This window comes from Brachyhypopomus gauderio, chromosome 1 (assembly GCF_052324685.1).
Source record: "Brachyhypopomus gauderio isolate BG-103 chromosome 1, BGAUD_0.2, whole genome shotgun sequence".
Lineage (NCBI taxonomy): Eukaryota > Metazoa > Chordata > Actinopteri > Gymnotiformes > Hypopomidae > Brachyhypopomus > Brachyhypopomus gauderio.
Window position 1 is genome coordinate 35207894 of NC_135211.1, and position 23612 is coordinate 35231505.

At 42.3% G+C, this 23612-nt stretch overlaps 2 protein-coding genes and 1 long non-coding RNA gene across 5 annotated transcripts; 2 read left to right on the top strand and 1 right to left on the bottom strand.

Annotated features, from left to right (window-relative positions):
- The first annotated feature begins 882 nt into the window (after positions 1 to 882).
- LOC143518912 (kelch-like protein 33) lies at positions 883 to 5111 on the top strand. The gene is made up of 4 exons (XM_077011799.1): positions 883 to 1657; positions 1877 to 2828; positions 2991 to 3161; positions 3888 to 5111. Exons 1-4 carry the CDS (start codon positions 883 to 885, stop codon positions 4405 to 4407), a joined length of 2418 nt encoding a protein of 805 aa, XP_076867914.1. The 3' UTR covers positions 4408 to 5111.
- Positions 929 to 23463, bottom strand: LOC143518996 (uncharacterized). The gene is made up of 3 exons (XR_013132326.1): positions 23311 to 23463; positions 1156 to 1484; positions 929 to 1041 (listed from the first exon to the last, which is right to left on the bottom strand). It is a non-coding gene; the product is annotated as an uncharacterized LOC143518996 (long non-coding RNA).
- On the top strand, positions 6405 to 11069 carry LOC143518920 (uncharacterized). Of its 3 annotated transcripts, XM_077011828.1 has the most exons (10): positions 6405 to 6490; positions 7087 to 8106; positions 8191 to 8341; positions 8466 to 8791; positions 9088 to 9172; positions 9244 to 9378; positions 9475 to 9632; positions 9817 to 9925; positions 10270 to 10513; positions 10616 to 11069. In XM_077011828.1, the coding sequence occupies exons 2-10, from the start codon at positions 8098 to 8100 to the stop codon at positions 10740 to 10742; spliced, it is 1344 nt and encodes a 447-aa protein (XP_076867943.1). In that variant the 5' UTR covers positions 6405 to 6490; positions 7087 to 8097; the 3' UTR covers positions 10743 to 11069. The 3 variants fall into 3 exon arrangements, with proteins under 3 accessions (XP_076867943.1, XP_076867954.1, XP_076867963.1); XM_077011839.1 differs by lacking the exon at positions 9244 to 9378 and having other exon boundaries at positions 6431 to 8106; XM_077011848.1 differs by lacking the exons at positions 8191 to 8341; positions 8466 to 8791 and having other exon boundaries at positions 6431 to 8106; positions 10616 to 11068.
- Positions 23464 to 23612: the final 149 nt, after the last annotated feature.

The following is a 23612-nucleotide window of genomic DNA, read 5'->3' on the forward strand; positions in this document are numbered from 1 at the left end:
GCATTCCACGAGTACAGCTCAACACACCAAATGTAAGTTTACTGCCAAAGCCAAAACTCCACCTACCAGAATCCCACACGCACTGTCCCTGAACGTAACCCGCCCATCTGCCAATTGCACATACATTGTTTGACTTCCCCTGAATACAAAATAATCGCACTTGTTACCCATTATACCTCTCACCTGCTTCAACTTTACAGACATCTACTGAACGCATCTACTAGATGTTTTTATTCTGCTGTTTCCTTCTGCTACACTCCCCCTTATTGGTGTTTTTGTATATTTTTCAGAGTTTTACTCTTTTACTGTTATATTCCTGTTTGATTTATGTTAATAAAGAGGCTGACACATACCTGGCACTTTTCCCGTGATTAGTTTTGGGGATGTCACGTTGTGCTATTTTAAAAGGTGTTATGACACCCATGTGATGGGTCATAATAAATAAATAAGGTAGATCGATCATATTTTGATCAATCGTTGTTTTATCATAAAGCACAATCACATTGACACCGGTGATTCATGAGATTTGCTCCACAAACAGAGGTCATGGTGCCACTGTTGGGTGCTGCCCACTGTTACCCACTCCCCACTGTAACAGTCAGCCTGCCCAGAAAACATCAGTTCAGTCAAAATCATTTAATTAAGTTCATTTTTAAACTCAGTTAATTTCTAAGCGCTTGTTTTATTCCCAGCACTTGGTAAAGCTAGAAAGGCTGCATGTCTACGGACATTCAATCTACTGACCCACAACCTAAAATTAGATTGTTGTTTACTTCGTTTCATCATGGTCGGGCATAAGTGTTGCGCAGCGCTGTCTTTCAGCAAGGATTAAAACACAGTGATTTGCCTAGAGGTTTATTTGCACAGTAATTCGAGGTCGAAATGGAGGTCCCGAGGATGAACATGCCCATGGGATGGGAGGAACGATGGAGGATAGAAAAGGAGAGAAGGAAAAAGGTGATGGAGGAAGGGGGGGAGAAGTTTGAGGAAGAGAACAGGAAGCTACGGTGGATCAGAGCTTTCAACGACAGGAGAATGGGTCTGAAAGCAAAGGAGGAGATGGAGAACGTGAGGAGGAATGACAGAACCAATGAGGAGATTGATTGTGCACAGAGTGAAAAAGACGAAGCAGTGAAGTATAGCACTGCTACTCACCCAGGTGAAATCTTCGGAGCTCTGCAGAAGCTGAGACAGTGCTCGCCCCTCACTGACCTGACATTGAGGGTTGGCAGTGGACTTCATTTCCAGGCCCACTCCCTTGTCCTAGCTGCTGTAAGCTCCGTCATCCAGCAGAGACTTCGGGAGTGGGATGCAGAGAAGCCAATGGAGATGCTTTTGTGTTCAGGCCCAGAGATCTCTGCTTTGGGCCTGTCTGCCGTACTGGAGTTTGCCTACAGTGGGACCATGACGGGTCTGACCAGAGAGTCTTTGGCTGAGATCCAAACTGCTGCTGTCTACCTGGGAGTTCCCAGGGTGCTGGAGCTCTGTAAAGCAGAAGAGGAGAGGGAGAAAAAGGATGGAGAGCAGAAGATGGAGGACAAGAGGAAGACTTCTGCAGAAGAGCAGATGAAGGTCAGTCTACAGTCCATCAGGCAGATGTGGGAAGACAGACTGGGTTGTGACGTGGAGCTGGAGGCTGAAGGAAGAATATTTCATGGTAAGGAGCAGGCCAGACAGGTCCTGCATGTCCATGTTACTCTTTTCAAAGAGAAATAGAGCTGGAAATATATAAGAGACTAGATTAATATGTCTAACAACAGTTGCACTGCCATGATGAACAGAATGAGGACTGGTAACATTTCTAAGGTCCTAAGCATGGAAAGTATTGGTGTTAAATCATGGCCATTAGGAGTCATGCATTCTCTCCACTTTGCAGCACATAAGGTGGTCCTGAGTGCCAGCAGCGACTACTTCTGGGCCATGTTCAGCAGTGGGATGAAGGAAAGCCAGCAGGCCTCAGTGTCCCTGCTGCTGTTGGGGGCCGATGAACTGAACGTCCTCCTACACTGCTGCTACAGCGGGGACCTGCTCCTCGACTGGGGCTGCGTGTTTGACATCACCAGCACGGCCCTTCAGTTCCAGTTCCGAGCTGCCGTCTCGCTCTGCCTCGAGTTCCTGGAGCAGCGGATGGACGTCCACAACTGTCTGGACGTCATGGCTTTCGCCGAGGCCTACATGATGGCCGACCTGTCGGAGAAAGCTGAGGACTTCGTCCTCGTCCACTTCCACAAGGTGGCGGAAACACCGGAGTTCCGCGACCTTCCGGCCATGAAGCTCCAGGATCTGCTGCGTCGGGACGAGCTGTGCGCCCCGTCCGAGCTGGCTGTGTTCCGCGCCGTGGCGGCGTGGATCGAGGCCGATCCGGCCGGCAGGCTGCCTCTTGCCCGGCAGCTCATGGCGGGCGTACGCTTCCCGCTCATGACCTTCCGTGAGTTCTGTGAGGTGCGTGCCGTCGACCTGCATATGGAGTGCGCTGGAGCCGACGGGGCGGAGCTATACGGCTCAGCCCTCCGGGAGTTCGGGTTCGGAGGAACCGGGGGATCCAAGGCGCGGCATCGCATGCGTCGACCCAAAGATGTCATTGTCGTGGTCGGAGGTGACCAGCTAAACCCGGACGACGGCCGACGGCTGCCCAGCAGGCAGCTGTGGTTCGCTAACTCCCTGCATAGTGGCACAGGGCTGGTGAAGGAGATAGAGTGGAGGATGCTGGGAGAAATGCCAGAGCAAGCCAGGTTCAGGCATGGAGTTTGTGTCCTCCATGGAGCCATTTATATTGCAGGAGGCTGCCACTACTACTGCAAGGCAGACACAATGAAGTCTGTGTACAGGTAATTCAAAGACAGAACTTTTATTCATCATTCAATAATTCATTTTAAAGGAATATAAATTGTGTGCTTTCATTTGTATTTTGACTTTTGGAAAAATACGTTTTCAATGGTTTTCTTCTCTTCCTGCCCTCATTTTAAACATGCTCACCCAAACTGACACAGGTACAAGCCTTTAAAAAACTCATGGGAGAAATTGGCTGATATGCAAGAGTGCAGGAGTAATTTTGTGCTGGTGACGAGAGGGGACAGCCTGTATGCTATAGGAGGAGACAGAGACCTCAACACTAATCTGGACAGTGTGGAAAAGTACTTCCCAGACACAAACTCGTGGAGGTAAGAGACCAAACACTTCTGAATATTCTAAAATATTTTCTTTTAAAATATTTTTCTTTCTTTCTAAGAACCCCCACTACCCATCATGGCCTTTGCTAGTCAGAATTCTCATAATAGATCCAACATTTATTATTTTTTTAATTCTCCCTGAATATTCGCAGGTGGTCCAAATGTGCTTACACTGAGGGAAACTAACAGTGGGCAGCCAACATCAAATAGCGCTAACACAACAAATTTTGTGATGGCACAAAAGTCCAATTTCACTGCACAGATTAAAATCCAAAGAGCATACAAATCTCTGAAAATAAAATGATATCCACACGCACCATGTACAACAGAGGGAATGAAATTTTAATTGTCCTAATATATGAGCTTTGAAGCCAAATCCTGACAAGTGATCAGTTTTTGAAACCAATGTAATTTAACTACCATCAAGATTAACCACAATATTAAACAGCAGCCTACTTTTTATTTTGAATCATATATAATTTACGAGCATAGCAATTATATAATTAATTCATTTATTTGTTAATATTAGTTAATATTATTAATAATAATTAATTAGTTAATTTGCCTTCATGCAGTACCGATGGCAATATCTTTTTTAGTCATTAAATGAGATTTTCTTTTCTCAGTGCAGCTGTGTTCAGAATTAAACTGCTCACACTATACAATCATGTCTAATTTCATTTGCACAGTGCTATATTTTATTACTGCATCCTATAGTTTCACACATCTGCTGGATCAAGCTCTGAGTGGCCACGCAGCTTGCACCTGGAGAGGGGAGATATTCATCTCAGGAGGCTTTAACCGCATGTACGAGTGCCTGGTGTCTACACTGCTCTACCACCCGCAACGAGGCACAACATCCCTGGCGGACATGACAGGTGAGCGGGCTCAGCACTGTATGGAAGCCCTGGGCGAGCGCTTCTGGGTGGCCGGGGGGGTGTGTAACCTGCGAAAGTTCTACACCGATCAGCTAGCCTGCGAAAGCTACGACCCAATGGGAGACACGTGGACCACGTTCAGCCCTCTCCCGCTCTCCCATGTCGGAGCAGCCTCTGCTGTTCTGGAGGGGAAGCTGTACGTGCTGGGCGGTTATTGCCAGGAGGACTACAGCGAGGCTAGGCTGGTGCATCGCTACGAGCCGGGCACGCAGCGGTGGGAGAACATGGGTAAGATGGCAGGGCCTGTTACAGACATAAGGGCCTGCTTGACCCGTTTACCCACTGAACTGCGGAAATGAAGAGGCCTGAAAGGTAAAGGGTTTTCATATTAGTCACTGTGCCATTAGGTATTAGTTACAGTGTAGTTATTGCTGAACTGAGTTTGGTAAAAGGTGACTAAGTCGCGAGACAATCCTTCTAAAGCATACTGTGCGATGCTTAACATAGAATACTGTTATTAATAATTTAAACAGTTAAATGCATCAAAGCACATATAAACTATTGTATTAGCTAAGTGAAGGATAAATGTTTCTAAATATTTATATTGTAGGCCTACTGTAAAACAACAAGTTTGTTTTTAGTCCAGTATGATATGGATTATGTATATGGTTCCCATATTACCGAATGTTGTTCAATATGTAAACAATGTTAATGTATACTGTATGTTTCATTTTTTCAACAGAAAATATTTTTAAAGTTTCAACTTAGAAATTCAATTAAATTGAGTATCTCTTAACATACTTAATATCACACACTTTCTAATAAAATAAGGTAGTTTGTTATCTTAACCTGGAACATGTCACATGATTGTGGATTATCATGCTTATCAATTTTTTGTGGAATAAAGCTGTGGTGTGAGTACATGTTAAAGGTTTAACACTAAACTCATGTCAGCCAAGTACTGTAAGAATGAAAATGTACTTTATTTCCATAAGGACAACAAATATAGAAACGAACACTTGTATAAGAATTTTAAAGTGTTCAACTTACCAAATGTGGCCAATATCATGAATACATACCATGTCACATAAAACAAATAAACATTAGAAGGTTCACGGCCAGTGAGTAATCAAACTAGAGTTTCTTTACAGGCAGACCACAGACGGGCACCATGGGTGTCCTGAACAGAGGTGCGACACAAGGTTGTGTTCTCAGTCATCTGCTGTACTCTCTCTATACACACACGACTGCACTCCGCCCGTGTAGCTACAACAACATCCAACCACAACAGCAGAGCTGAAAGCACAAGACCCTACGAGACGTCATGTGCATTAGTGTCAACCCTTCAGAAGACTTGTCATGGGTCGCAGTACATCGACTCTATTGCTGAGGAGTCTCAGGAGTGCAGACTGAGGAGATTTGAGCTGCCTTATTGGGTCAACGTACCAATAGACATGCTTTCCCTTGTCTGTAAGACATTTACACCAGGTGCTGTAGAGGGAAGGAGAAGAGACCCCAGCCATTTACCACAGCATGTTAACCACACTGCCATCGGGGAGACGCTATCACAGCTTAAGGAAACAGAGAACTTCAAAAGGAGCTTCTTTACCACAAGTCACTTAAGAAAGACAACACACTTTAAAACAGATGTCCTCCTAAACCATGGGTTAAAGCAAGAAATTTTCATTTGACTGAAAATTTTTCCTGGCAAAAGACAATGCCAGCAATTACTGACAATGTGGTGTAGTTGGGACAAGGCCTCTTTTGCCTAATTCTACACAATAAACACATTTATAAAGTACATGTATCTAAACAGCCTGTGTAAGGAGAGAAGAGAGAATCTATGAAGTGACAAAATGCAACACCTGAGCAAAAAATGTACATAAATGTTTATATAATGGAGTTATCTGGGGGTCCTCTTCCAGAAAATTATTTATGAAGATCAAGTCAAATTTAGTGAATCCTGGTGAGTTTTAAAAGGTATGAAGCTCTTTTGTTTTTATCCAGTGTTCTCAAGTCTCACGCATTGAGCGTGTGACACACGCATCTCAGCGAGTTCACACGCTCACACATGGTATTTCTCACGCTTGATTTTTTATATATTTTTTTAATCCAATCACCGCACATAAATTTATTCGCCCTGTCTACAAACGAGTCACAGCCAGTGGTCACAGCGCTTCTGTACTCAGAGAAGTCACCCAGTTACCACACCATTTTCAGCCAATCCATCGGCTGCATATTATAATGTACTCTCGTTGAGCCAATCAGAATATAGATCGCTCTGTTGTTAGGCAGACCTAGTCAAAGAGGGTGGAGTGTCAGGCGCGAAGAACTGTCCGATTCAAAAGTTCTGAAACACACATCAGTGACCAACTGAAAAAGAACGGCACCACTGGAGGAACTGTGAGGGGAAAAAAGGCGAATTGGACTTCGGACCGTCAGGTAATAAATTCATGTTTACAAATATTCCATTAGTTAAGCCAACATTAAGCCTACACCTGTCCGTTTCAAGCTACCGCTAGTTTAGGTAATTAACTAGCAAGCTACATAATAAAACCAGGCAAGATAGCATAACGTTACTTTGGTTTAGTCACCTTAGAGCTGCCATGAACATGGAGACGTTTTTAACCGTTTTGTTTATTTAGAATGTTAGGGAAGAAACAGAGGGGTCTTCTTTCCTTCTGGGAAAAGGCTCAGAAACCAAAGGCAGGGGGTGCAGATATCACGATGGGTACTACATCAGAAATGGCTACTACATCAGGGGAGATAGCAGAGAAGACTTTAGATATAGTGAAAGAGAGAGAAGAGGAGACTATGGAAGAAGAAGAAAGGGTAGAGTTAAATGCAGCAGAAGGTGTAGGGCCAGAAGAAGAGGGCACAAGTGAAGATGTTGGTGCTGAGGTCAGGGTAGTGGCTAGAAAAAGGCCCTTAGCTGGGGCTGCCACTTACAGATGCACCTTTAAAAGTGAATGGAGTGTAAAATGGCCATTCATAACTATAGGCACCACCAACTCTCACTACTGGTGCTCTGTCTGCAGACAGGAAAATTCCTGTTGCCATCATCATAATGTGCAGCGACACATTAAATGTAAATCACACCTGTCTAAAGAGCAGGCACTGCAGTCCACCAATAGGATTGGACAGTTTTATGCTCCAGTTGGTGTTGGTGGCATGACTACACAAGAGTCCAAGGTATTGTTCTGGTCAAAAAGTTTTTCAATCATGTCTGATTATTTAAGCAATAGAACACGAGAGGGAGTGTGTTATCGCGAATAACATCACGGCTGTGATTTGGTCATAGATAGATCATCACACCATAATGTTATTAGTGATAACACATGACTTCGAGTGTTCTATTGCTTTTATACAACAGTTTTTTACAAAATAAATGAAGAAAATAAATCCAAGAACCTCAAGACATTCATAATGAATATGTTTTAATACGGACTGTGCCTTCTGCCAAAAAGTAGTTCCACAACTAGTGAACTTGTTACGAAAGTTAGCTTCAAATTAAAATTGGGAATAATTGAAGATTAAGTGAAAAGATAATAAAATTCAAGGCATGTGCCAAATATAAAAATACCTAAAAATATTTTTGCAGGTTGTTTAAGCACAGATACAAAAATGTCTTGTGTGTATATGTCGTCCACGGAGTGATTTTTTTAGTTTTAGTGTGAGAATGCTGTGATGTTATCACAAATATCAGCACGTTTAGAACACTTCTCAACCAATCAGATTGTGAGGTCGAAACGAACTGTTGTATAAAAAAAATCATATATTTAAATTCATTGTGAACAATTACCTGGTTACCATTCTTTTCTGTTTAAGACAAGGAGAGCTGAGGTGAAAGTGGCTGTGGCCATGGTACAGCATAATGTGCCATTTGTCGTTGAGGAATTGTTTTATTGACTCCCCCACTGCACAACAATATAAGTGGGCCAACACCAAAACCACATGCATAATAAATGAAGCTGTGGCACCCCACTTCAAAGAGGAGCTGGTCATCAAGATGAAGAGCAATCCCTTCACGCTCATAACAGACGGCTCCAATGATACAGGTGACAGCCAATTTAAATATCCTCTTTTTTCGGTGTACATTGTTTACATGTCAGTGGTGCAAGTATGTTATTTGTCTAATGCAGGGGTCGGCAACCTATGGCACGCGTGCCACCGTTGGCACGCGGAGGCATAATCAGTGGCACGCGACACGCTGGACCAGCATCAGCAAAAAATCTCAGACAGAGAGCACGATCCTCCAATCGAAATCGCTCCTCAGCGCTCTGCTAAGCGGAGGTGTTTATACTCGGTGATCTTACGTTCGCCACTCGGCACACTCATTGACTAGACATGTTAAAGTTGGCACTCCGTGTCTCAAAGGTTGCCGACCCCTGGTCTAATGTATTGTTTAAACATTTAGGACGTGAGAAGATGAACCCCCTCACTGTCAGGGTGTTCGATGGCCAGGCTGTTGTCCACAGGTTTTTGGACATGTGCATAACAAGTGGGCAGCGCTGTGGTACTGCCGAGGCCATTTTCCAAAAAATAAATGCTGTCCTAGAAAACGACAACATTCCTTGGAGCAACTGTGTTGCCTTGTCCATTGATAATGCCCCAGTCAATACTGGGGCAAGAAACTCTATTGCCTCCAGGATACTGGCAGAGAATCCCAGTGTATACATCCATGGGTGCCCATGTCATATCCTGCACAACACAGCCAAACATGCTGTACAGGGTTTCATGGAAGTAAGTTTGGATTCTTTTAGTAAAATTTAGATACAAGGAGTTTTATTTGTCACAAGCATAGAATTATTAAAAAAGTATGACATGCAGTGACATAAAAAGTTGTCAGCCCATAGTGTGTGTGTGTGTGTGTGTGTGTGTGTGTGTGTGTGTGTGTGTGTGTGGGCATACATGCATGCGTGTTTAAGTGTAATAATGTTGGAAGTGCCAAATTGTGCCAGAGATGGATTGTGTGTGGGGTGACAGTGTGTGCAAAAGAACATGGACTAGACATTAATGGACATTAATCTAAATTCTAGGTGACTGGATTTGACCCTGAAGACTTGGCTGTTGATGTGGGGCACTGGTTTAGAGGCAGCACAAATCGCAAAGGCTACCTCACAGGTTGGTGATTTAGTGTGAGTGGAATGCAATAACTTTCATCGCACTGAAATATAACAACAATCGCATTACAGAATTCTGTGACTTACATGAGTCCGAATACATGGAGATACTGTCACACATCTCCATCCGTTGGCTGAGCCTGGAGCGGTGCTTGAATCGTGTTCTGAGGCAATACAAGCCACTCTGCAGCTATTTCCAGTCAGCAAGTAAGTTGCATGTGTTACTGACATGAATGCAAGGTTCTTTAAGAGATTGTCAAGTGAATGAATAATATGTAACAATTGTGTTTTTTGTCTTTTCAGATGAAAAACAGCCACAGTTCAAAAGGCTTGCGGGTGCCTTCTCTAACCCAATGACTGAAGTGTACCTCCTCTTCTATCAGGCAACATTGCCAACCTTCACCTGCCTTAATTTGCTACTTCAGAGGGAGAAACCATCTGTTTTCCTTCTCTATGAAGAGGTACAGTCGGGGTTCAGCGGGGTCCATCAGTTTTTCATCTAATGTCACTAACATCTTCATTAATTTTGTTCCCTTCATAATAACTAACACAAAGCTAACCCTACAGTATTCATCTGCACTAGCCTTGTTATGCAATTTTTCTCACTATTTGCCAAATGTTATGTACCGAATTACAACTTTGTAGATGACCAAGTTCATCCGCAAGTTGTGCGGAAGATTCCTGCACATCAGTGCATTGCAGGGAAGAGCAGTGGAGGACATTAATTACACAGATCCATCCACGCAACTGTCTGGTAATGCTCCCCAAGTTTCTCATACACAAATACTGCACATAGACTCTGACCACAACTGACTTATTTAGTTTTGATAGTGAGGCTGTCACCAATGTACAAGCATAAATACTTTATATTACTGATATTGTCTATCTTTAATGTTTATTGTTACAGTATGTGTCTGCCTGTCCCTCTGTGTGCCTCCAGTGGGTTTTTGTTGTTTAGCAGTTTATGTATAGGAGTTAGTTTTATTGTACAGTTTATTTATGTGTACACTTTATGAAGCAGCTTTAATTCTCATTATACTCTGTAAAATGTCAACAAAGGCCTTCTATTCTATTCTATTCTATTCATGTCTCTAATAGGACAAAAGCTGAATGTCGGATTTACAACAAGGACAACCCTTAACAGGCTCCTGGAGGCAGGGGATGTCACTCCACAGCAGGGGGAGAGCTTCCACCAGGCTGTCCTGGCATTTTTGACAGGTGCCGTAGAATATGCCATGGCAAAGCTGCCCCTTAAGGAAAGTCTGCTGAAACATGCCAGGTTTGTCGATGTTCAGCAAAGAGCGGACTGCGAAGTGAATGATGCGGCATACTTTGTGGAAAGGTAAAGGTTGAACTCTTCAAATCTATTGCAAAGTTTATCCACATCTGATGAAATATCAAAGCCCTTTGTTTCTCCTGGTTAAGTACGCACTGTATTCTTTAGGTTTCCCAAACTTCTTCCATTCGAAGCACCTGAGGAACAAGACAAACTTGCTGAGGAGTTCCAGGACTACCAACTGATGGAGGTTCCAGAGTCCCAGGAATGTCTGCAATCGCCAAATTGGTTTTAACTCTCCCACACTCAAATGCAGATGCAGAGAGGGTTTTTTCCATGGTGGGCTTGAACAAGACCAAAACCAGAAATGCTTTGGCTCTGGATGGAACCCTTTCGGCCATTATTACCGTCAAAATGGCTGGCATTGAGCCTCATTGCTTTAAATGGGAACCCCCAGTGTCAGTGATCAAGGCATCTAAATCTGCCACAAACACTTACAACATTCAACATCACTTATGAAAAAACACAGAAAATATCCACCATTGCTCCATGGGGATAAATTTGTGTTTTTGTTTTATTTATTTTTCTTCTTGTCTGTACTTGTTTGTAATTATATAACAATAAACCGTGAAATTTGATCAAATCAAACTTGTTCTCTTTCAAGTTGAACACACTTGGAGGGTCAATGGGCCGATGGGCTAGGGTTTGAAACTTGAGAGCCTTGTCCATATCTATGTCGCCCTCCACTGGCGACCGATCGCGATATACAACTTACGTTCGCCACCCCCCCCCCACCCCCCCCATAAGCCATAAGATTACCTGCTTTAAGTAGGTATGTTACAAAAAAAATTAAATGTCCAAAAATGGCAAATTAAATCACAATCACACCACTGGATAGAGCTTTTAAATACAAACAGAACAACACCATCCATGTTAAATTGGTTTAGAAATAAAAGAAGTTGACATTTTAAATGGAAGAAACTTGGTGTTTGGTGTGCGTGGCGGAAGAATACACGGTTAAGCCTGGTTTATACTTTCGCGAGTGACTGTAGCGCGTGACTCCGCCCACCTCACACGACCCTTCGCGAACGGTGGCGTTTATACTTTCGCGAGCGTCACTGCAGTGTTCTCCGAAACGATATGTGGTAGAAACACCCCTCAAAACAGGGGAATGAACATTTACCTGACCAATTTTAATGTTGCTTTGTGTTTCAGTGTGTTTCAGGTTTGAAAGTGCTGGAATTTAGGCTAAAGTACTTTAAAATGCTTGAAATTGTAACTACTACTAACAGTCAGACAGCTATTTGTTGTGAAACGAAGTAGTTACAATTTCAAGCATTTTCAAGTACTTTAGCCTAAATTCCAGCACTTTCAAACCTGAAACACAATGCAACATTAAAATTGGTCAGGTAAATGTTCCTTCCCCTGTTTTTGCAGGGTGTTTCATTATATTACCACATATTGTTTCAGAGAACACTGCAAAGAATGTTAAGTAGTCTCCACCGTTCGCGCAGGTTTGCGTGAGGTGTACAGAGTCGCGCGCTACGGTCACGCCAGGCAGGAGCGAGGTAACTTTTCTACGTAATGTCTGAAAATCTGAAGGCGGAATGACCCGCAAGTCAATCAAATGACACCGCCGTCATCCATCCAGCGCTGATGAGCGCCAGTGAGAGGATCATATTTCGGCCACAAAACAGATAGCACGCGCGTGTGTGGTTTATTATGATTTGACAGATTTTTTTCCCCCAAAAAATCAAATGACGGAAATCCGTCGTAGTGATGGAGAACTTTAACCCATGTCTCCTAAACACAGGCCTCAGAATTACAATCTGTAAACAAACCCAATTACGGATACGCTGATCTCAAAACAATAAAACCTCAATAAAACCTTCCTGTTTAGATTTTAGGTAAGAAACTAATGCTGTTCTAATTATTTTAATAGTTTTCTCGATTATTATCTTACATTTTGTTATTTTTATATTTATTTTATTGTGTTATTATTATTATTATTATATTATGTTTGTTTCCTTTTTATCTTTAATTTCTTTTAACATTTTCTTTTTGTCTTATCTTTGCTTCCTTTTAATGTTTCTTTTTATTTATTCTGTAAAGCACTTTGAGTTGCATGTATGTATAAAAGGTGCTATACAAATAAAGGGTATTATTATTATTATTATTAAGTATTCACAATTTATTTCTTACTTTTTTATAACTGGACCTATACGGGCATTTGACAATCCTTTGCACACACTGCATTTACCTCACCTCCTTCCCAGTTGTATGTTTTATGCACGTGGCATCTTTAAATGTTCTCCGTCCTACTTATATACACACAGAAATTCAAACAATACACATGCACTGCATTAATGCATTAAGGCAAATGTATAGATTAAACTACTTAAAATACTCTTAATTACTATAATTCTAACCAACTCCTCACCTCAATAATTCATAATCCCATCTTTTACTTCTTGCATACATAGCCACTACTGCCTCGTAGCCTACTTGTCTTATTTTTTGTCTGGGTCATGATGTCCGTGAAAGGTGTTCGTGATGATGTTATGCTGCACTGTAAAACATTTACTATAGACTTTACAGTAATTAACTGGCAAAAAGTTGCCAGTAATATACTGTAAAAAGTGTTGTTAATTACTGTAAAAGAAATTACAGTATGTTGCTGTAACTCAGATTACAGTTTTTTCCTGTATTTAAATTACAAGCATTCCCTGTGTTTTTTACAGTAACTTCTGTTAATCCATACTGGTAAAATTTACAGTAATTAGGAATTTAGGCTATCGTACACTAAGAAATGGCCGTGAAATTTACATTAAAACTATGTAAAACCACAACAGAAAAATACTGTAAAAAGCATAAATGTTTGGTTTAGTTCACAGTAAGCTTTTCAACTATGGTAATTGTTTAGGCTACTTTGTGATATGAGAAAATTGAAATAAGACGTGCTTGTTTTGAAGAGCTCTGTCTTTGTTTGATTATTTCAGTAGCTTGTAGTTTATTTATATTGAAATACACCACAATAAATCTATAAATATTTTTGTTTGATTTAGTGGTGTTCTTTATTGAACCTGTACGCCAACTTCTTACATGCATTAAGAGCTTTAAATTATTGGAAAGCTGGTGTAGGGAAGCAATATTATTCATTGACCTCAAAACCTATCAACGCAAGTCAAATTAAACATGGCTATGTCTATTTTAACATGGCTCTAAATCATTTTTAGACTGAGAAAAACTAAATCTATAGTTGATGTACATTGACAAGTTATGAATATTGTTCCTCCTGCAGGTTGCAAGCAGGGAGCTTTTGTTTACACATTTCCATGGCTACACACCCATGTCTGCTTATGCTCCGCTTTACCTTTGAACGTGATTAATTAGGTGTTGTAAGTCATGTGATGGCGTGACCCAGAAGCAACTGCTTTGCTGGGGAAAGGGGGGGGGGGTGCGAAAAACATTTTTTTAGTGTCTGCAAAAGGATTGCAGTGAATATGGTAAAAACATACCTTGCTACTATTAGCATGGAGTAATATAATTTTTCATTTGAAAGTGTGCAGATAAGGCTCGTTTCTATTGGATGATCCCACTGAGGGCGGAGGAATACGAGCTTCACTGCAGCAGCTGCTGGATCGTGTGGAGAAGCGAAGAGGAGCGGAGAAGAAATTTTGAACTGTTTCACAAGTTTTATCAACAGATAGACACCGTTTCATCTGGGGTCTTTGACTGTTCAGTCATAAAGTTTAACGGTAAGCTTTACATTTCCATTTTTCCTCACGACTTACTGAAAATGTTTGCTGAAACTGAAAGCACATCTTAGTGCAGCTTTCGACACAATTGATCATAGGATCTTGCTAGAAAGGTTAGAACGCTGGGTTGGAGTCTCAGGCACAGCCCTTTCATGGTTTCAGTCTTACTTAACAAATCGCTATCAGTTTGTAGAGCTCAATATTTCATCCAAACGTACAATGGTTAAATATGGGGTCCCGCAAGGCTCCATCTTAGGACCACTATTATTTACATTATATATGCTACCATTGGGCACAGTTATAAACAAACATGGTGTCAATTTTCACTGCTATGCGGATGACACTCAACTTTACATATCAGCCAAACCCGATGACAAACTCAGTTTAGGAAAAATTGAGGCCTGTGTAAGAGATATTAAATGCTGGATGTCTCTAAACTTCCTACAATTAAATGAGGACAAAACAGAAGTTCTCCTTGTGGGCCCTAAGGCCGCAAGACAGAAAATTTCAAATTTAATGCTTAATCTTGCAGACTATCCCATTACACCTGGCACAGTAGCCAAAAACCTAGGCATCATACTCGACTCCGACCTATCATTTGATAAATATATAGATAATACTACTAGGATAGCTTTTCTACATCTCCGCAACATTGCCAAATTAAGAAATGTATTATCACAGGATGATGCAGAAAAATTGGTGCACGCCTTTGTTAGCTCTAGACTAGACTACTGCAATTCACTACTGTCAGGATGTTCAAATAGGAATCTAAATAAACTTCAAATAGTTCAAAATGCCGCAGCTAGAGTTCTGACCAGAACTAAAAAATTTCAGCATATTAGACCAGTCAGCCCTGCATTGGCTCCCAGTTAAATTTCGTATTGATTTTAAAATTCTATTATTAGCATATAAAGCACTACACGGGCTTGCTCCTGAATACCTCCAGGAACTTATTTCCTACTATGAACCCCCACGTCAACTAAGATCACAGGGTGCTGGTCTGTTATTAGTTCCACAAATTAACAAGGTAACAGCAGGGGGAAGAGCCTTTTCTTATAAGGCCCCCCAGCTTTGGAATAATCTTCCTAAATGTGTCCGGGACTCTGACACAGTCACAATCTTTAAATCTAGGTTGAAAACCCACTTATTTAGTCTAGCGTTTGATAATTAATATCCCCCTTAGATAAAGGTACAGATCCAGGGGTTCATAGACGAAGGGTTTTATGGTAGACTGGGGTGCTGGTGCTGTCATCCTGTCACTGCTCGTGGTCACTCAAGTTTGTTGACAGTGCAGTGGACGGATGCCATTGTCTCAGAATGCCCCCAAGCCTATGTTACCTTCTGGTTCTGCCTTTTTTAGCTAGGCTGTAATAATTTAACTTAGTGCCGGAGTTGCTGCCACACTCCAGAAATGTTTATAATTTTACCTGTCCTGTACATGTCCTCATACAGAGCTAATTTTCCCTGTTTCATTTCTCCACATGGCTGCCCGCCTGCTTGAGGAATAATGAGATGAGGAGAGACAAGCGATCCATCCTGGGCCGGCCACCTCCTGCCTAACCGGATGCCTACACCATGATGGACATTATTACATCTTTTATATTCTGTCTAAATAGACATTATTGCATCTTTTACATTCTGTCTACATTCTGTCTATATTGTTGTTGTCATGGTGACCGGTGTCGGCCAGAGGAGGATGGGTTCCCCCCCTGAGTCTTGGTTCCTCTCAAGGTTTCTTCCTCATGCAAAAAATTAGGGAGTTTTTCCTTGCCACTGTCGCCTTTAGCTTGCTCACTGGGGGCTAGGACTCGGCACTTGTAAAGCTGCTTTGTGACAACAACTGTTGTAAAAAGCGCTATATAAATAAAATTTGATTTGATTTGATGTTGCAAGCTAGTGCCAGTCAGCGTTTCGGACTTCTGCACCAATGCGTGGTAGTTTAGTTTAACTATAAAAACCACAGGCACACACTTATTTTTGATTAAATGATCACCTGTGTCTTTTGCACAAAGAAACTGGACACATTAAGAGGCTATGTACTACATTGCAGAGTGCATAGGAATGAGCCTTGTTGTCTTTTCAAATGTGTTGGCGCTAACTGTAGTCAAACATTTACAACTTACTCTGCTTTCAAGGGCCATTTTTATCGTGTGCATAAGGTACCTGCGCCACATGCTTCTGCCGTTGTTGGTGATTTAAAATGCGCTGTTGCATTATGTGCCCACCATTTTCACACAGTGAAAGAGCTAGTGTCTCACTTAAATTATCATATTGGAGAGGGCAGGTCAGTGTCATGCCCAGTTAGAGGTTGTAAGAATGTATTTACAAAGAAGTCGTCATTTACTTCTCACGTGTAGGAAGCATAAAGCATGCTCCCCCGATAGTATTGATGACATGTACATGGAAACTCGCCCTCAGCCCTCAAGTGCACTTGCTAGTACAGACGATTCTGAAAACACACATGAAGCCATGCAAGCAGCCAGTGGAGCTATTGACATGCTAGAGAATGATAGTGAGTCATATCTCAGAAAACGTGTGTCTCTTTTACCTTAAACTACAAGGGCAGATGCTCATCCCTGCCTCTACTATACAAATAATTGTTGAGGAAATGCAAAATATTCACGAGTTAGGTCAAGCCTACACCATGTCAAAAGTAATGTCTCTATTAAAAAATATAAATTAAAAACTTCATTAGAAAGTCAGATTTGTTCTCTGCCTGTCATCAGGGACAGTTAAGAACAGTATACTCCAGAAACCAGACATTTACAAAAATGTTTAAATATACAGAACCCCAAAAAGAGGCTTTGGGGTTGGATGAAAATATGACACAAAAATATGCTTACTACATACCAGTGGCAGAAACTCTGAAGAGCTTCTTACAGTCTCCTTTATGGAAGAACACAAAGTCAGAAGAGTTTGGAGATGCTGGCACAGAGATTCTTCGGGATGTATATGATGGACAACATTTCAAACATCACCAGTTTTTTTCTGAAAACCCTGAAAGCCTCAAACTGATTTTGTACCAAGATTCATTTGAAATTGTGAATCCATTGGGTTCTGCTAAGAGGACACACAAAGTTCTTGCATTCTATCTTTCAGTAGCACATCTACCCACTCATTTGCGTTCAAACACTGATAACATGTTTTTAGTATTGTTGTGTGTTGAGAATGACCTTAAACGTTTTGGAATAGACAAAGTTTTCTCAGAGTTGTTGGCAGATCTGAAATCCTTGGAAACAGATGGAATAAATGTAGATGGAGAAACTGTAAACGTGGGTCTGTACTGCATTGCTGGGGATAACTTGGGTTCTCATTGTATAGGTGGGTTTACAGAAAACTTCAGCCACTCTCAACATTTTTGCAGGTACTGTGAAATTGCAAGAAGAGAGTTTGAGACTGATCCAAATGCCTGTGGTCCTCCACGCACTCCAGAAATATATGACGCAGCTGTTGCTGAACTTCAGTCTAAAAACATCCCAGACATCAGAGGAATAAAGGTAAACTCTTTAATACCCTTAAGTCCTACCATGTATCACAGCCTGGTCTGCCACCTTGTTTAGGTCATGACCTCTTTGAGAGAATTGTGTCATATGATCTAGCACTGTACCTGAAGAACATTATAAAAAAGAAAAAATGGTTCACATACACACTCAAACAGGCGCATCAAACAGTTTAAGTATAAATGATCTGAAGCCCTCACAAAGCCATGTGCTGTCCACCCTGATGGATCTAGATTATCAGGGCAAGCCATCCAAAACTGGAACCTTCTGAGATTGTTACTCGTTTTAATTGGTGACAAAGTCTGGCAGTATGGCAATTAGCTCTTCAACTTAGACATCGTGGAGCTTATTTGTGCTCAGAAAATTTCCATGTCCCAGACAGCATATCTTGACATTTTGATCCAAGAATATTTGGAGTCGAGGAAGATGTTATTTCCTGAAATTCTACTTAAACCCAAGCACTTTTTGCGCCATTATGCAGCACTTGTTGAAATTCGGTCCATTGATGAGATTGTGGACGCTTAGATTTGAAAGTAAGCATAGCTATTTTAAAAGGTGTGCCAGACACTTAAACTTCAAAAACATTTGTCAAACCTTGTCAGAACGTCATCAGATGTATCAGGCATATCTTTTAGGTGGGCATGAATGCAGTACAGTACTGCATGTGAAGGACAGCTGTGCGTTTTATCCCAACCTCCTTTTACAGAAAGTAACACTACAGTTGCCACTGACATTCAGTACAAGGGCACTGTATATAAAAAAGGACAGTTTCACGTATGCAGAAATGAGGAGTACATGGAGTTTGGTGAACTACTACTCATCTTGATTCAAAATAATGCATCTGTGTATGTTTTGATAGATACGCACAAAGGCATTTTCCTCTCAGAATACCATTTGTATTCTGTGACAAAGGACAGTCTTGGGTTACAGTGAATTAACATTGATAACCTACCAGATTTCTATCCTTTGGTGTCCTACATCCTTGATGGAAACCAAGTCATTCCACTGAAGCATTGTGGAAAAATAAAGTCTAATGGCTAATGCTTCTCATACTAAATATTATACACTAACATTACAAGTGTGATGAGGTGCATGTTACTGCTCAAAGCATTACATAAAGTTTCTTCTGTTTTGTTTAAAGGTGACGTTTCTTCTTCAGCACAAGTATGAGTGACTCAGAGCCAAGCTTCTTACATGATGCCATCATGGAAGTCCTACCAGAACTTCCAGCAGTAACCAAAAACATCTTAGAAGAGCACATGCAATCCATTGGAGTCGAGACATATGATGATTTACACTTCATAGAGGAGGCTGATTTGATGACTGTATTAAGACCTGTTCAAGCCAGAAAACTTCTTTCTGTTTAGAAACAAAAATGTAAGAATGCCACACAATTATGGGGTGCCAAGTGTGAAATAAAATGTAAAAACTTTTCACTAACATTTTTCATTGTTGTACTCAAATTCTTAGCGTTACAATTTTTCTACTAACATTTTACTGTTATGTAGCTTGCTGTTCTTAGCTAATTTGAACTAAATAAATTTAAACGCTAAAAAAAATGTATGTAAATAATAAATCCTAAATTTAAATGTGTAAATCTAATTGTGAAAGTTAAATGTTGAAGTTAGATGTTGAAGGTCACATTTAGGTATTTTGGAAAGGAATGCAGCCTTTGCTGTTGGTGCTGGGCTCATGGTATGACCATCATTCTGAGACAATGTCTTGTAGAGAAGCTTTAGTTGAATTGGAGGGCTAGCAGTTGCTATTGTCTCAGGATGATGACATCATATTTAAATATATTTTTAACATTTGAATGTAACATTTAGTAAGTTAGCTACGTTGTAAGAACAGTGAGCTAAATAACAATAAAATTTTAGAATTTTTTTTACACTCGGTTTATGATCTAATGAATAAAATGTGTTAGTGAAATGTTTTCACATTTTATTTTACATTTGGCGCCCCATACACAATGTTCTAAACAGGCATAGACATCTTGTCATATTGTACATTGTAAATCTTTTTTTTTCCTTTCTGTCATTTAAAGACCAGACTCCTGGAAACAGCTCACTTTCGTCTGAAGCCTCACCTGACCAATCGCTGTCATTGATATCAGTTTCACCCCAAAGTTCATCATCCACCTCGTCCAACAGCCCACAACTTGACACACACTGGGAGGACAACTTTGAAATTCCAGGAAAGGGTATTTTTATGTACAACTGTCACGGTGGGGAGGCCGGGTCACCGCCAGAGGGCGCGTGTAGCCTCTCGCACTACTTCACAACACACGCCCCCCAGCACCAAACCATTCCTATCATCCCGTTCACCAGAGTACTAACACCTGTTCCCCATTAGGTTGTGCACCTTTTTATTTCCCACAGGTCGTTCGGTCCAGTGCGGCACATTGCCTTGTGCGTTGCTGGACCTCACTTCGCCTCTGCTGCATATACTTTCCGTATTTGGAAGTTGCTAAGCTGACTGCTTTGCAGTCTCTCTTTTGTTTACTTATTAATGGAGAATAAAGATCATGTGTTGCAACCCTCGCCTTCGGCCGCCTCTGTCCCCGCGTCACAGAATGTGCAGCCTGGAGCGGCGAAGAGCCCTCTCATCTGGAGATACATGCTCACAAAGGGAGGGCCCTGGGTAAGCAGCAACAAGAACTTTAGAGCTCAGAGCGCTGTTATCCACAGTTATTACCTGTGCAGGTCCCTGCAGCGAGGCCAGCTCCAGGCAGAGCTCCCATCGCCCCTACCGAACCTTATGGAGGGGATCCCGAGAGGTGCGAGGGGTTCTTGATGCAGTGTAAGCTGTACTACACCAGCCAACCACAGCTCAGGGATTAGGAGAAGGTGGCGTTCATGGTGTTGCGCCATAAGGAGAAAGCCCTAGACTGGGGCGCTGCCCAACTTACGGGTGAAGCGCCCTGTACTACTGACTTTGATGCGTTCGTCCGTAAGTTTAAGGCGGTGTTTAATCACCCCCATAAGGGGAGAGCCTGTGGACAGAGCCTGCTGCAGCTAAGGCAGGGCGCCCGTAGCGCGACAGCCTATGCCCTGGATGGAATGAAGCCGCTCTCACGGACGTATTTTTGGCAGGACTGAAGCCCGATCTGAAGGCTGAGCTATCCTGTCGTCCGGAGGAGCTGGACTTTAATCAGGTGGTCCGCCTAGCCATTACGTTTGACTGGCTACTCCAGGAGAGAAGAGGAGGAACATCGCTCTCCGTCATCTCGCAGGTTCCCGTGTCCACGCCACCCCGTGAGACATCACCCACCGAACCCATGGAGATGGGCGAGACGGCTCCCTCCCGGAGGAACACCAACTTTAGGAGGGGATGCGCCGGGGTGAGATACTCCTTAATGGGCAATTTAATGACATAGAAGGTTACAGTGTCTCATGGGGCGATGTTTCTTGATCTTTTTTGCACTAGTGGACTCGGGAGCCTCGGCTAGGCGTACCCTTAAGGAGACTGGAGGAGCCCAGTCGTGTGCACGCACTGGACGATCGGCCTGTGGGCGGTGGCTTCATTTATTTTTGCACTGCACCCGTTACTCTTTCAGTTCAGGGTCGTGAAGAGAGGATCTGCTTTTACGTTCTCCCCTTCACACGCCATTCGCTTACATTAGGCTCAAATTGCACAACCCGGTGATAAATTGGCAGACCGGTAGGTTAGTAAAGTGAGTCACGCCTCTCAGAGGTGCTCGGTCCTCCCCCGTGTGTTCGCGCAGTCCACAACATTTAAATTTTACATTTTTATGGCATTTGGCAGATGCCCTTATCCAGAGCGACTTACATTTTATCTCATTTTTATACAAGTGAGCAATTGAGGGTTAAGGGCCTTGCTCAGGGGCACCTCAGTCATGGCCTCTGGGAATCGAACCCACGACCCTCTGATCACAAGACCAGTTCCCTAACCACCAGGCCATGACTGCCCATAACTGCCCATCACCCTGGTGCTCACAAGCATCGAGAGCCCTAACATCAGTGCCACTCAGGAGGTTCCCACTCCTTATTGCGACCTGGCCGAGATGTTCAGCTACACCAAGGCCACCCAGCTGCCACCTCACCGCCTTTGGGACTGTCGCATCACACTTAAAGCCGGTACTACTACTCCACGCAGTCGCGTCTATCTGCTGTCTCAGGAGGAGGAAAGGGTAATGGGTCAGTACATACAGGAGGCTCTCGTGCAGGGCTATATTACTCCCTCCACCTCGCCCGCCTCGGCCAGCGTCTTCTTCATTAAGAAGAAAGACGGGGGTTTGAGGCCATGCGTAGATTACAGAGGGACCGCGGACTTGTCTGGTTGTAATGGCGTGGTTCGGCGAGCTCACCTGACGTCGCGAACAGCCCGAGCTAACACGACCTGAATGGGTAGAGGGCTGGCTAGCTAGAGAAGTGCGCGGCAAATCTAGGCCTCTCTTCCCAGGCCCTGGAGTCCACCCAACTCCCGCTGTAGCAAAAAACTAGGTTAGTTCCTAGCAAAAAACTAGGTTAGTTCAAACCACGATTCAGACTGTTTCTGCACACTTTAAATCTGTTTTTTTCTCTCGCGGTGTCTATTTTAAACCCCTCCAGTAACATTTTACGTTCGCCGCCCCCCCCATCAACAGATTACACTCGCCACCCTGTGTCAGTATGACAGTGTCCTTGTTTTTTGTCAGACCTAGGTGGCAACCCTAGCTGTAGCCAACCCACCATTTATTCCGCTACACTCACAAAGTCACGCGAACGTAAAATGTTACCGGAGGGGTTTAAAATGGACACAGCGAGAAAAAAAAAACAGATTTAAAGTGTGCAGAAACAGTCTGAATCGTGGTTTGAACTAACCTTGTTTTTTTTTTTTGCCGGGACCGAATATTAAAAAGAAGACAAACCGGGACAGGTGGCAACACATAGCTGCTGCAGCAAGCTTATCAACGACCAACAAAGTCTGGTAAAAACGAAGAAGCAAGCTTTAACTACGACCACCCACACATTCAAACTTAAAACTGAATAAAAATACAATACAACCTAGTTTGAGTACAAATCTTAACGTTTAAAAACACATGCAGTCGTGCACCTTCTATAACTGAATGACAAATGTCGTTGTAAATTTAGCTATAAAGGAGAGCACTAACCTGGTTGGTCATCTATTTCCATTATCACGGAGCAAATAAAATGAGATTTAATCCATTTTGGATTTAACCGAAGAACCACCTCACACATTTAGCACTAGCTGGCCGACGGGATAAATTAAGCTAACGTTAAACACTTACCCTCTTTTTAAAAATGAACTTGAAATGATAAATTGCTGTGAAAAGTGTAATGTTGGCTCAAGAAAATAACGTCTTTTCACAATTTCGGCACACAGTAACTAGATGTTTGTGCTGGTAGAGATATAACTCCAGAAGAGTAGCCGATAATTGCGTCCTCATGGGGCAAAAGCACTTGACACAATCTAGCTCATTTAGCAAACAAGCTAACGGTGTCCATAAGCAACATTTACGAGTAATATTGTCCACAGTTTATTTTTACAAGGTAAACACTGACTAGCTGTCCGTATATTATTCGTAGGTTATCATATTTTGCCAGCTAGATGTGACTTTTAAGTAATATAAACTTGAACTTACCAGCTGTGCCGTATGAAAAATGGCGTTTTTCAGGCTCTTCACCTGTCTTCCCACGCAATCCATTCAAGACTTTTACAGTTATTGTACACGACCCTGCCTGCGGTCGTGCTCATCCATTACTGTTATTTCCTGCATTTTTTTTCGCAACCACGATGCACTCTAAAATACAGTTACAGGATGTAAAGCAGTATATTACTGTAAAAAATACTGTAAAAACTACAGCATTTTTTTACAGTGTGTGTTTGCTATTCATAGCTCAGAAAACCCACAGCCAAGCTTTTTACAGCAAAGAACAAACGTTG